This window comes from Otolemur garnettii, unplaced genomic scaffold (assembly GCF_000181295.1).
Source record: "Otolemur garnettii isolate 467f Iridium unplaced genomic scaffold, OtoGar3 scaffold00082, whole genome shotgun sequence".
In the NCBI taxonomy this organism is placed as follows: domain Eukaryota; kingdom Metazoa; phylum Chordata; class Mammalia; order Primates; family Galagidae; genus Otolemur; species Otolemur garnettii.
In genome coordinates this window covers 809,935-822,912 of record NW_003852477.1, presented here as the reverse complement: position 1 = coordinate 822,912, position 12,978 = coordinate 809,935, and the positions used below count along the sequence as shown (strand labels likewise).

The 12,978-nt window shown below is 38.5% G+C and overlaps 1 protein-coding gene across 1 annotated transcript in view; it reads left to right on the top strand.

Moving 5' to 3' along the window:
* Positions 1 to 1,601: 1,601 nt before the first annotated feature.
* SCN11A (sodium voltage-gated channel alpha subunit 11) overlaps positions 1,602 to 12,978 on the top strand; it is a 104,101-nt gene continuing 92,724 nt past the window's right edge. The window contains exons 1-3 of the mRNA XM_003794470.1: positions 1,602 to 1,868; positions 4,965 to 5,083; positions 6,327 to 6,428. Coding sequence (XP_003794518.1) covers positions 1,602 to 1,868; positions 4,965 to 5,083; positions 6,327 to 6,428 — 488 coding nt within the window. The remainder of the gene's footprint in view (positions 1,869 to 4,964; positions 5,084 to 6,326; positions 6,429 to 12,978) is intronic.

Below are 12,978 nucleotides of genomic sequence, written 5' to 3'. Positions count from 1 at the left end.
TCCTCCCCTTCTCCCCCCCTTCACCCTCTTGTGTGAAGACTTATCAATTTCTAATAGGTAGAGGTTTGTTTTTTCTTTTTAACAAACCTGATAGTATTGCTTTTCTGCATTTATGACAATAGTAGTAATAAAAACCCGAACCTTTGGTAACTCCCCATTACCCTTGAAGAAGTCTGTGGTCTTTATCAAGTGTACAGGCCTGCATGTGCTCTCTTTCTGCAGACTAGAGCCTTATGTGGCCATTGCACTCCATGAAATCTCCATCCTGGCAAATGGAACTAGTTGCTGGACACCATATTCCTTCTCACCTAAGAATCCCTGTGTAATGTTTGCTCTCCCTGCAACACCCTAATGTCCCCATTGTTCCCCTTAAGTCTCCTTCAGCTCTCAACTTAGATATTGAAACTTTAGAAGACCATCCTTTTTTTGTTTGTTTGTTTTGTTCTTCAGAATCATTTTTTATTTTATTTTTTTCATATAATTTTTTAATTTTTTAAATGTATATATTAATGCATTTATGGGGTACAGTGTGCTGATTTTAGAAGACCATCCTTGATTTTCCAGATCTGGTTAGACATTGATCTCATGCACAGACATAGCACCCTCTACTGCTCCCTATAGGAACACTTGTTCTATTGTAATTTCTCGTCTCTGTCTTCTCTACCACACCAGGACAGAATAAATGTAGGACTAGGGACTTTGGGGTTTTCTCACCATTAGTTCCTAGCACCCATGGCTAGAAAGACATTGGGCACATAGCTGCTGAGTAAACAAACCAGTGGTATTCCAGTTGGATTCCTCCCTGTAATTCCCCGGAGGGATGTGAGAGTCAATACTAGTTTAGCATTAAGTTTAAAAAAAAGGAAGAGGATGCCTGTCATGGGAAATAAAGGCATTTGAACTGAACTGCTTTTTCTGAGTCTAGTTTTAACCCTGGGACTACAGAGAAAGTCCCTGCAGAAGCCATCCTCCTGTAATGGAGTGACCCTGTTACCTTTGGCAAATCCTTTCTGCTTTCTTGAGGTCCTGGAAGTAAGGGAGTTGTCATGGGACCATAGGTGTTAGTATCAATATTTATGGATCTTTTGTTTCCATTCTGTCATATTTTCAGAACTTTGAGAAAAGACCCATGCACTTAACAGTTTTGCTTTTGAAACCCATAGCGATGGCCCATTTGATTCCCTATTCCTTTCCCTTCTGTTTGCATTATGGCGTCCACCTGTCTGCAGGCCCCACTTAGCAGTTTAGCCAGTTTAGCCATATCATTTTGCTTGGTGCTTGAGTCTCAGTTTTAGAGAATGGGTTTCCTCTGTTGACTTGTTTCTAAACTCAACTTGTCACCTCACCATACATCTCCAGGAACACTGCCCTTCTTTGGTCTTGTCTGTACTAAAAGTCCCTGCTACCCCCACAGTGGTAGTCACCTCTTCTGACCTGCCCCACTACCAGTCAGCTCCCCACCCCTCACCTCAGTCTCTATTCTTGCAGATGCCTGTGACACCATCCTTTGAGAGTTTAACCCCAGTCAGCCTGCTTTCTTCTTACCTACCCTCTGAGAGCTCTCTGAGGATCTGTGGCTTGTCTCTGTCCGAAGGGTGAAGATGGATGACAGGTGCTACCCAGTGATCTTCCCAGATGCACGCAATTTCCGCCCCTTCACTTCTGATTCTCTGGCTGCAATTGAGAAGCGGATCACCATCCAAAAGGAGAAAAAAAAAGCTAAAGAGAAGACAGGGGATGAACCCCCACCTCGGCCTCAGCTTGACCTGCGGGCTTCAAGGAAGTTGCCCAAGCTCTATGGTGACATTCCCTGTGAGCTGATAGCAAAGCCCCTGGAGGACTTGGATCCATTCTACAGAAATCATAAGGTGCTTCACTGGGAAAGCGGGGATGTTCTAACCATGCAGTTATAACTGGTGTTACAGACTCTCCAACCCTGGGGTTTGCAGAAGGCAGGCTGTATCTTTCCTTTGCTCTCACCTCCTGTTGTTGCCTTCACAGTCCTGAGATCCCCTCTCAGTCTCAATTTCTCTCTGCAGTGTGTGTATTAGGGAAGAAGGACAAGGAACCACAGAAAGATTAAAAGGAGAACAGAGAAAACACAAATGGTATCTGGAGAGGGAATTGTATTAGCAGTCCCAGAAGTTAGGTGTAGGCCGTTTCAAGAGATTTGCAAATTTATGGCTCTGGTCCAGTCACTTCACAAACCTTCATTTCCGGAATTTGAAAAATGATAATAATGCCTGATGTTCCCACACTATGGCATAGACATGCTAAGAAAGCACCATGACTTTAAGCACTATGCTGTCCAGAAATGCTCATTCCAGCAATAAGATATTACCTTCAAAAGCTCTTTGACAATAGGCCTTGTAGGCTATTAAATGAAATTAATGAAGGTCAAATGAATACTTGAGCATATTAGGAGCTCATAACTGAAGGCTAAGAAAATGGTAACCAAGCAGATTATATGTAAATCTGATGTGCATATGTAAAAACCTTGCTGTTTTATCTACCTGGATATAGTTTTTGCAGGGAAATTCTAGTAAAATTTCCTTAAGGAGGCTTCATACAAAATATGAACTTTGGGCTCCTCTGATGGCTTCTCTAAAGCCTGGGGCTGTGAGCACAGTTTTCTGCAAACTGTCCCCTTTCTAGAAAGGCTCAGAAGACCTTGCCATCATCATCTCACTGTGTGATCCAGCAGATGATGCAAAACTCTCCTTGAGATTGAGGCTGGGGGTGGAGGAAAGGAAGCTGGGAACTTAAGAGAAGCCCTAGAAATTATGGGGTGCTGAGAGAATCTTTTGTTGGTGACTGTGAATAACTGACCTCACAAAGAAAGGTTGATTGGTTTGCATGTCCTTAAATTTAGAGAGACTTAGGGTTACCAGGACAAGTGAAAACCATGCGTAGAGAGGAAAGTAGAGTACAAGTAGAAAAGACAAGGGGAAGAGAGATGAAGGAGCAAAATACTATAATATTTCTCCTTCTCTTTATGTCCCCAAATTCCAGGGGCTTGTTGGAGATGAGTTAACTTCTGGAGGTCTCCCTTTGCCTTAATGCTGCATAGGAGACCCATGAGTCAGTCATCATCTTGGTGTGCTGCCAACAGTCCTGGGAAGAAAGGCTCTATTCCAGCCTAGGAGAATATTCTAGGACCACCTCTTTCACCTCTTCCCTTTAAATCATAATATATGACATTTGTTAAGAGCTCTGCACACCCATGATCTCACACGGCCAGTGCTCTTGACAGTCATGTGAGGTACGTCTAGTCATACTTAGCACTTCACCTTATAGATGAGGAAACCAAAACCTAGATGGGGAGTTTGCTTATGCCAGCTCAAATAGCCAGTGAGTGGTGGAGCAAACCCAAGGGCTTTTTCTATAGTTCCAGGCCATGTCCTTTTAAGAGGGTCCTGTTTTGAAGATCAATTAGTAAAAGGAGTGAAGTTGTGTCAGCAAGCAGGCAGAAGGAGCCAGTACGTATCATTTTAATCATTAAAGCCCTGGCAAGCATAAATACACCATTAGTTAAAATATTTACAGCATTAAGAAGAAGTATGAATAAAATATCAAAATCAAAGGGCACAGAAGCAAAATCATATCATGCCACCTATCAATCTGGGTGACTCACTCAAAGAGAGGTTTGCTTCTGTCCTAAAATTGTCTGTCTATTCAAAGGAAGGGCACAGCATCCCCAAAGCAGATTTAGACTTCTGGGCTCACAGTTTTTAAAGAGCTCTGTCCCTTGTTTCATTGCTTTGGAGGCAAGGGAAAATATCCTAGTCCACTATTTTCCCTTCCACTAGGCCAGTAAGTTCCAGCAACTCAACTAAAAGAAGGCTAAGGGCCGGTAGTGGCTTAAATACTGGAACCTCAGTCAAGGCAGAACTTTCTCTGGTGTCTTTGAGTCTGGGAGCCAAGGGCTATCTCTCTTGCTTGGTCAAGTACTACTTTTTATAAATCTGAAAGGAGTTGTGAGAGGAGTGAACCTCACTCTGTGAAGGCTTTTGTAATTGATGGATTTGGGAATAGATAAGGCAACAGTCTAATTACAGTTAACTGGAAAGAGGGAAGTCTTGGGTATTGATGTGAGTGACAGGTTGTTGTCCAGGGGCTGCTTCTTTCCCAGAGCCCAGGAAGGCTAGGAGGAAATGAGATAGGTGCAGTGTTTTTCAATAGGGCTCAACCGGGCACTTTGAGTGGGACAAGGTACCATTTGCAGGTCTGTTCTGGGTTTGGCATCCCTGGACCTTCCTAAAAGCCAGTAGAGCCCCCAGCATTGTGACAGACCACCCAAACCCTCAAGGACATTTCAAAATGCCTTCTGTAGAGGCAGTATCCTCTTCTACCAGCAGTTAAGAACCATAGGCAGATTTGCCTCTATGCCCACGGTGGGAATGGGAGAGCAAGTCTGGGAACCTTGGCGACTTTTTTTTTTTTTAAAGATCATCAAGGTTGGAATATATTGGTTATTTTATGCTTAGACCAGAGGCATAACAATATGCACTCTCTTAAGTTAAGGTCACTTAATATTCTAAGATTCATTACAAAGTTTTCATTAATAATCAACTGTCTCTTCAAATTCTCTTCTAATATTGGTCTTTGCAGATATATACCATGGAGTACACAGTATTAGGGGTTTTGTTTTCCTCAATTATTACTCTATACTCCTATTTTTGGTATTTTCAGAGCTTCTGTTTCCTATCTCTGTTTCTTCCAGAGTATCCCATCAGGTGTATAGTTCACAGTCTAATACTTATCTTGAGGGGCCATATGGGGGATCTACTGGTCTCCAGAGTCACAGTGAAACTGATCAGAATGACTCTGAAATCAGAAACAGTGGTTCTCACAAGGCAAATCAGGCCTCAAACCATGGTCCTACCGAATTTTCTCTAAATGAATTGATGATAAATATTGTTTTGTCACTGCATTTAATTCCTGTTGTGTTTGATTTTTTGCAGACATTTATGGTTCTGAACAAAAAGAGAACAATCTACCGCTTCAGTGCCAAGCGTGCCTTGTTCATTTTTGGGCCTTTCAATTCAATCAGAAGTTTTGCCATTAGAATCTCCGTCCATTCATATCCTTTTATTGTACCTTTTAGTGAGTCCAGGTTAAGGGAAAAGTGCACAAGATCCAGGGTGTTCACATGTTTGTTGAGTGGAGGCAAATAGCTCATTATTTCCATAAATATTGGCCAAGTACCTATGGCTGCATGGCAGGAACAATGTGGGATTCTGGGTGTGAACAAGGTGTGGGGGGTCCTGCCCTGGGGTCCTGGGGCTCAGAAAGAGATAGACCAAAAGGAGGCAATTCTTTACTGAGATCAGTAGTATGGAAGTGGCCACATGGAGAGGTACTGCTGTGCTTTAGAGGCATCAAGGGTGGCTTCTTGATGGAAAGAACATATAGTTGACACCCAAACAACCATGGACCAATTTGGCAACCCATGCACCAAATTAAGCCACCATAAATGTATTGTGTTGGACCTACATAGTATTTAACACTTTTAAGAAATATTTTCTAACATATATACTCCAGATTTCCAGTTTTTCTTGAAAAATGGAACCCCTGGCAAGAGTAGGCCCATATTCTTATGTGGCAAAAATTGGTGTAGTGAGAAACTGATGCCTCCTCTAGAAGGAGGGTGTAAATTCTGCTTCACTTCATCTACACCCCTCCTGTGGCCCCCCCAGCAGCCCATTGTACCCTTTATGAGACTTTCCAGGCTCTTAAGACTTAGATTTTTGAAGCTCTGTCTTAAAGGATAAAGGCAGATAGGAATTTTCAAGCATGTGTGCAAAGGGTGGAGGAGATATTTGGCCGTTTTAGACAGGGGGAGGAGAAAAAGACATGGATTGGTAGAAATAAAATACTGATGAGAATGGTGATGAATAACTAGGTAAGAGTTCCCTAGAAATAGAGCCTGAGATGGAGATTCTTATTTAGGTGATTTAATGGAGGAGCACCCTCTGGTGAAGGAGACAGAGAAGAGGATGGGCAAAAGGCAGAACCAAGTAAGAATGTGGTCTCAGCTGGATCTGTGTCAGCATGTTCCCCTGGCTAACTCTTAAATGTGCATTGTCTGATTTTCAAGCAAGGGTCTTAATCAGTCAGACATGAGGAAGAGGGAGTGTACCTCTCCAGGCGAGGAGGTTGACATTCAGAGAAGACAGAGGAGGAGATAGTTCTTAGCCAACATTCACAGTCAGGGGATAGATGTACCTACAGAACAGGGTACCTGGAGGGGCACCCACAACCTTCACCACAGTACAATGACACGTTCTGCCTGCAGTGTATCTGCCTTAATGGATGCTGGCCACATTATTCAGCATGTTCATCATCTGCACCGTTATCATCAACTGTGTGTTCATGGCGAGATGTGGTAGTAAGGACAATAATAGCACAGAAACTCACAGTGCCGAGTAAGTGTTTTCCCTTAACTCACCTGTGCTAAGGTTCTCAACAAATATACCTAAAAGAGTTATGATTACAATAGAGTTTATAGAAAGAGAGAAAGAAGTCACTAATAATCTCAATTCCTCAATACTAATGATGGCAGAGTCAGTTTTATTTTTGTATGTATTTAAAATTGTCTTTAGAAGTTTTTTAAAAGTACATTTATAATAAACACACGTATGATTTTATTTATTTATTTTTATTTTTTTTTATTAAATGATAGCTGTGTACATTAATGCAAACATAGGGTACAGTGTAGTGTTTTCATATACAATTTGAAATATTTTCATCAAACTGGTTAATAGACTTTGTGTCATTTACTTAGTTATTATGTTAAAACATTTATACTCTAGTATAATATACTCTAGTTATGATTTTATGTTTAGATTTAAGTAGTTCTTTTTGTGTTTCTATAAGAATTAATTTTGATGGCTATATAATATTTTATCAGAATAAACCATAATATTTTTAACCACTTTAATATTTTAGTAACACAAATGGCATTGTCACAAGTATCTTTTTGCATAAAGCTATTTTTTAATTATTATTTTGTCAGGATAGATTCTTAAAAATGGAATTCCTAGATTAAAAGATACATTTTAATGCTTTAAAAATATATATAGATAAAATATTTTTCAAAAGGCTTTTATCATTTTACTTTGCTATCAGCAGTATATTTTAATAATTAATCATATTTTATTTTTGCCAACATTAATTTTTTCTCTAATTTATGGAATTAACATATTTAAATTTCTTTAATTTCCAGATTAGACTTTTTTTTATGGTTTTGCTTGTGAATTGTGTATTCCCATCTTTCCCCATGTATTGTTTTTATTTATTTCCTGATCAGTTTGAATGAGTTCTTTATATAATTAAATTATTAATGTTTTGTCATTTTAATTGGCTTTTGAGACATTCATTTGTTAACTCTGAAAGCTTTATAGTTTGATAAATATTTTCTTCTATATCTAGTTTTTCTACCTTAACATATTTACTATTTTAATCTTTCAGAAATAGGTTAAATAATAAATTGAGCAAGTATATAATTTTTTATCACATACTTAAATGTGTGTGATAAATATGTATGATAAATAAAAAATATAAATAAAATGTATGATAAATATTTTCTGTATGATGAAAACCATTACAATCAACATTTAAATCATTTCCATTACCACAAAAAATTTCCTCATGTCTCTTTGGAGTCAATCCTCTGACTCCCACTCCTAGCCCCAGTCAAATACTGATTTTCTTTCTGTCATTCTAGACTAGATTCCCTTTTCTAGAATGTTATAGATATGGGATCATATCATATGTATTATGCCACACTTTTGTGTCTGGTTTCTTTCACTTAGCACAATGCTTTGAGATGGCCCCATGTTGTTGTGTATGTCACTAATTATTTTTCGTTTTTGTTGCTGAGAAAAAAAAACAGCAAAAAGGACAACAACAACAAAATTATACACACACACACACACACACACACACACACATATATATATGCCAGAGAGGTTGACTTTAGCAGGAACATATTTATGTTGCAATACACTTTCTGGACACCAGGTGGCACCGTGAGTGGTTCCTAGGCTTATACCTGTTTCCCAGCTAGATTGTTCTTGGGTGATCTCCCATTTATCCACTTGGCGCTCAGTCCCTGCGGATCTGTGATTCCACAGATCTCAAAAAAATCTTCAGAGGCAGATCTCACAGATTTCCCCTGCAACAGTTTCCATAGAGTATGGGATATCCTGGGTCTGCCCTGAGTGTAGGATGACTCCCCGCAGGTGGAACTCAGACCGCCATGCTTTAGGCCTGCGGAAAGAGGACTGCACACACAGCCTTTTTGAGAATTTTACAAGAAAAGCTACCTCCTAGCCACGAACTTTCACTGCAAGGATGTCTTGCCCACCACCAAACCGCAGCAGAGCCGCTCCAGACAGTACCCCACTCAGGCCACAAAATTCTGCTTGGGAGTCCACACTTTACCAATCCTTCCAGTTAATGCCTAGTTTCCCCCAAGAGCTGAAAACTGCAATCGGCTTCTCGGAGGGAGAGGGCCGGGGGAAGGGGCTCCCTGCTGACCGCAGCTGGGGCCAGGGCAGGCTTGCAGAAACTTGACTGGCAGTCTCCGCAGCTCCGGATTACACTCCCAAGTCCAGTAATTCACCACCTCGCTGCACACCCCTGCACACCCCTAACTGCCACTCCACACCAATATTGCACACTAGGTATGATCTAGCCATTCTCTCTTACCTGTTGTTCTAGGAGAGCTCAGCTAAACCTCTTTGCCATCCGCCATCATGCTCCACATCCCAGCACTGTGGTTTTTTTTAGGGGACAGAGAGCACAGCCAGGAACCTGTATGGTCATTATTCCAAACTTAGTTGCTTTAGGTGATGACCTGATGGTTTCCCCTGCATTCAGATCTTGTTGGGTTGGAATCTTAAAGGTCACAAGAATGCTTCAGGGGCAAGTCTCACAGTGCCCCCTGATGCCAGTTCCTCTGAGGTGCAGGGTCCCTCAGCCTGTCCCAAGAGTGGAGTTCTGATCCCAGCAGGCAGAATTAAGATGGCCATGTTTTAGGCCCCTGCTTAAACCCTGGGCTGACCTTACCACAATGACAGCCCCTTGGCCTCTGAGATCTTCTCAGTATGGCTGCCTCACCAGCCACCAAACCTATGGCAAGTCCACTCCAACCGGCATTCAATTCTGGTTGCTGCATACTGTTCATGTCCACGCACTCTTCCCAGTTTTCCACTCAATACATAGCTTCACCCAACAACTGAAAACTCCAGAAAGGCTTCCTCCCATCCTGGGCCTCTGTGGGCAATCATCTGATCCCAGCCAGTTGCAATCACTTGCCTAATTCATCCGATTTCCACCAGTCTAGATCATATGCTGTATCCAGCTCACCATCTCCTCACTATCTACTTTGATTACAATTTGCTCTTCTGTTTCTAGCTTTTGAGGTAGAAGCTTAAAAAGTTGGTTTTATATCTTTCTTCTTATACAATTGTATAAAGCTATAAATTTCTGTCTAAGCACTGTGTTAGTTGCCTCCTACAGATTTCAATACATTTTGTTTTGTGATTTTATTACCTTTCAGTTAAAAATACTTCCTACTATTCCTCATGATTTCTTCTTTGTTTCATGTGTTATTCAAAAGTGTGTTTTAAAATTTCCAAATGTTTCATATTTTTCTACTTCTCTGATTTGAATTGATTTTTAACTTAGTCATGGTTAAAAAATATATTTTGTAGGATTCTAATTTTCCAAATCAAGAGAAACTTGTTTTAGAGTCTTTCTTGGGAAAAGTTACACATACACTTGAAAACAATGTGTATTCTGCAGTTATTAGGTATGATATTCTATAAATAGTCAGGTTAAGGTGGTTGACAGTATTTAGGTCTTTTATACCTATACTGATTTTTTACCTACTGTTTTTAGGAATTACTGAAAGAGAGGCTTGAAATATCCATCTGTGATTGTGAATTTGTCTATTTTTTCACTCTTTCTGAAAAATTTTGCTTTGTTTATTTTTAAGCACTATTATTAGGCACATATAGACTTATAATTATTGCATTTTCCTGATGTATATATTCTTTCATCATTATTAAATGTCTTTTTTGTCTCTAGTTATACTCATTTTAAGGTTTGTTGTTGTTGTTTTTATTTTTTGTCTTTGTTTTGATTTTTTTTTTTTTTGTTATTGTTGGGGATTCATTGAGGATACAGAGAACCAGGTTATGCTGATTGCATTTTGTAGGTAAAGTCCCCCTTATAATTGTGTCCTGCCCCCAAGAGGTGTGTCACATACCATTTAATGTTTGTTTTGTCTGATACTAATATAGTTACTTCAGCTTTCTTTTGCTCTTTATTTGCATGGTATACCTTTTCTCATCCCTTTACTCTCAAACTGTATATGTCTTTGTATTTATAGTGTCTCTCTTATAAATAGCATGTAGTTGGGTTTTAATTTTTATGCAGTCTATCAATCCAATATCTCTGCCTTTTGATGGAATGTTTAGTCCATTTACATTTAATATAGTTATATCTTAATAGTTAGATTTGAGCCTATCATTTTTTATTGGTTTTTTATTTATCTCATCTGATTTTTTGTTCCTTTGCTACTTCATTGAAATTTTATTCTTGCCTCCTTTTGTGTTAATCAGGTGTAGTTTAGTATGTCACTTTAATCCTCTACTGGCTTTTTAGCTTCAAGCTTTTGCATTATTTTTTAGTGGTTGCTTCAGGAATTAATATATGCATTCTTAATTTATCACAATGCACTTAGAGTTAATATTGAATCACCTCAGGTAAAATACAGATTCTTGTCACAGTTTGGTTTTCTATACGTTTATCATATATTCATATCAACATACACAATAAACTCAACAACATTATTTATAACTTTTGCTTTAATGGAAACATGTCTTTTAAAGACATCTCTTCCTACACATCAAAGTTATCTTTCTTTCAACGTGAACAACTTTCTTTCATATTTCTTGTGGTTCGGTTATTTGGCAACACATTCCCAATTTAGATTGATCTGAAATGTCTTTATTTTGTATTAATTTTTGAGCAATAGCTTCATTATAAATAGAATTTGTAATGCTTCACTTTTTTTTGGCACTTTGTCATTCCCTTATTTTCTAACCCCCATTGTTTAGCTATCTCCACTTGCTTATAGGATTTCCTCCCTAGCTTTCTAGTTGCTTTGCAAGCTCTGAACTCCATCCTCTGCCATCTTAAATCTTCAGGGCTGAAGCCACTTACCAATGTTGAGGTAGAAGGAGAAATTTGGAAAACATTCTCAGACCAAAAATGTTAAACATTCTCACAATTCTTATGCATCACATTACCTTCCTTTAAAAGGAATTTCTGCTTCAGTTTCTGCCTCCTTTTGTTTACTTTTCAGGGCTTTTCAATAGCTGTCCATATATATTTTGTTCACTTTAATATTCATTATAATAGAAGAGTTTGACTAACTGCTTTATACCTCCATCACCAGAAGTAGGTGTCGATTATCTCTTAATTTTGCTTTTGGTGATTTTTTTTCTCATGTAGTAAAATTTAACAAACTTTCCCCTTTTGCCTATGGATTTTGATTTGTAGTTAGAAAGACTTTCTCTATCCTTAAATTTTAAAAGAATCTTCCCACATTTTCTTATATGGCTTTTATGATTTCTTTTTTTAAAAAACTTAAATCTTGACAACAACCAAAGCAAATAGACAACCATCAGAATGGGAAAACATATTTGCATATTATGAATTGGGTAAAACCTTGATAACTAGAATCTACAAAGAACTCAAATAAAGCAACAACAACAACAAAGCCAAAACTCCCCTCTATCAATAGGTAAGAGAGATGAATAGAATCTTCTCTAAGCTGCAGACGCTACTGTGGTTGTGGAAAGAAGGGAACACTTTTGCACTGCTGATGGGATTGCAGACTAATATAATCCTTTTGGAAGAAAGTATGGAGGTTCCTCAATAAACTCAACCTAGACCTCCCATTTGATCCTGCAATCCCCTTACTGGGCATCTACCCAGAAGAAAAAAAAAATCATTTTATCATAAGGACATTTGCACTAGACTGTTTATTGCAGCTCAATTTACAATTGCCAGATTGTGGAAACAACCTAAATGCCTACCAATCCAGAAATGGATTAACAATCTGTGGTATATGTATACCATGGGATACTATACAGCTACTAAAAAGGATGGCAGCTTTACAGCTTTTGTATTAATTTAGATGGAGTTGAAATACATTTTTCTTAGTAAAGTATCACAAGAATGGAGAAGCAAGAATCCCATATACTCAATTCTGATATGAAGATAATTGATTCTAGTACATGGTGACAAGAGGGGGAATAGGAGAGAGGACAGGAGGGAGGGGGATGTGGGGCTATGGTGTGTAACTCACTTCTTGGGGGCAGGACACTATTAATAGAGGGACTTTACCCCGCAAATTCAAGCAGTATAACCCGGCTCATTGTGCCCTCAATGATTCCCCAACAATTAAAAAAAAAAGAATAAAGCAAAACAAAAACCTTAAATCTTTAATTAATTTGGAATTTATCCAATTATAGAATGTGATAAGTAGATTAACCTTCAAATTTCCATTTCAGATTATTTTTCCATGTCTTAACATGGAAAATGTTTAACTCAAAATGTTACTTATATGTTTAGATCTATTTCTGGATTTTCTCTTCTGTTCCATTGCCTGAACTTTCTTATACCAGAACCATACTTTTTAACTATCAAGGTATCTAATGTTGTAATGTGTAGAAGTACTGGAGACCTCCCATCATTTTTCCTTCTTTGAAGAAGTTTTACAGCTCCTGTTGGTTTATTTTTCCACATGAATTTTATAGTCAGCTTAGTTAGTTTTATTGAAATAGTGATAAAATTTATAAATTATCCTAGAGGGAACTGGAATCTTTATGATGTTGAAAATCATTGAGCTCATGATATGTTTTTCATTTGTTAAAATATTCTCTGTCCTTCAGAATT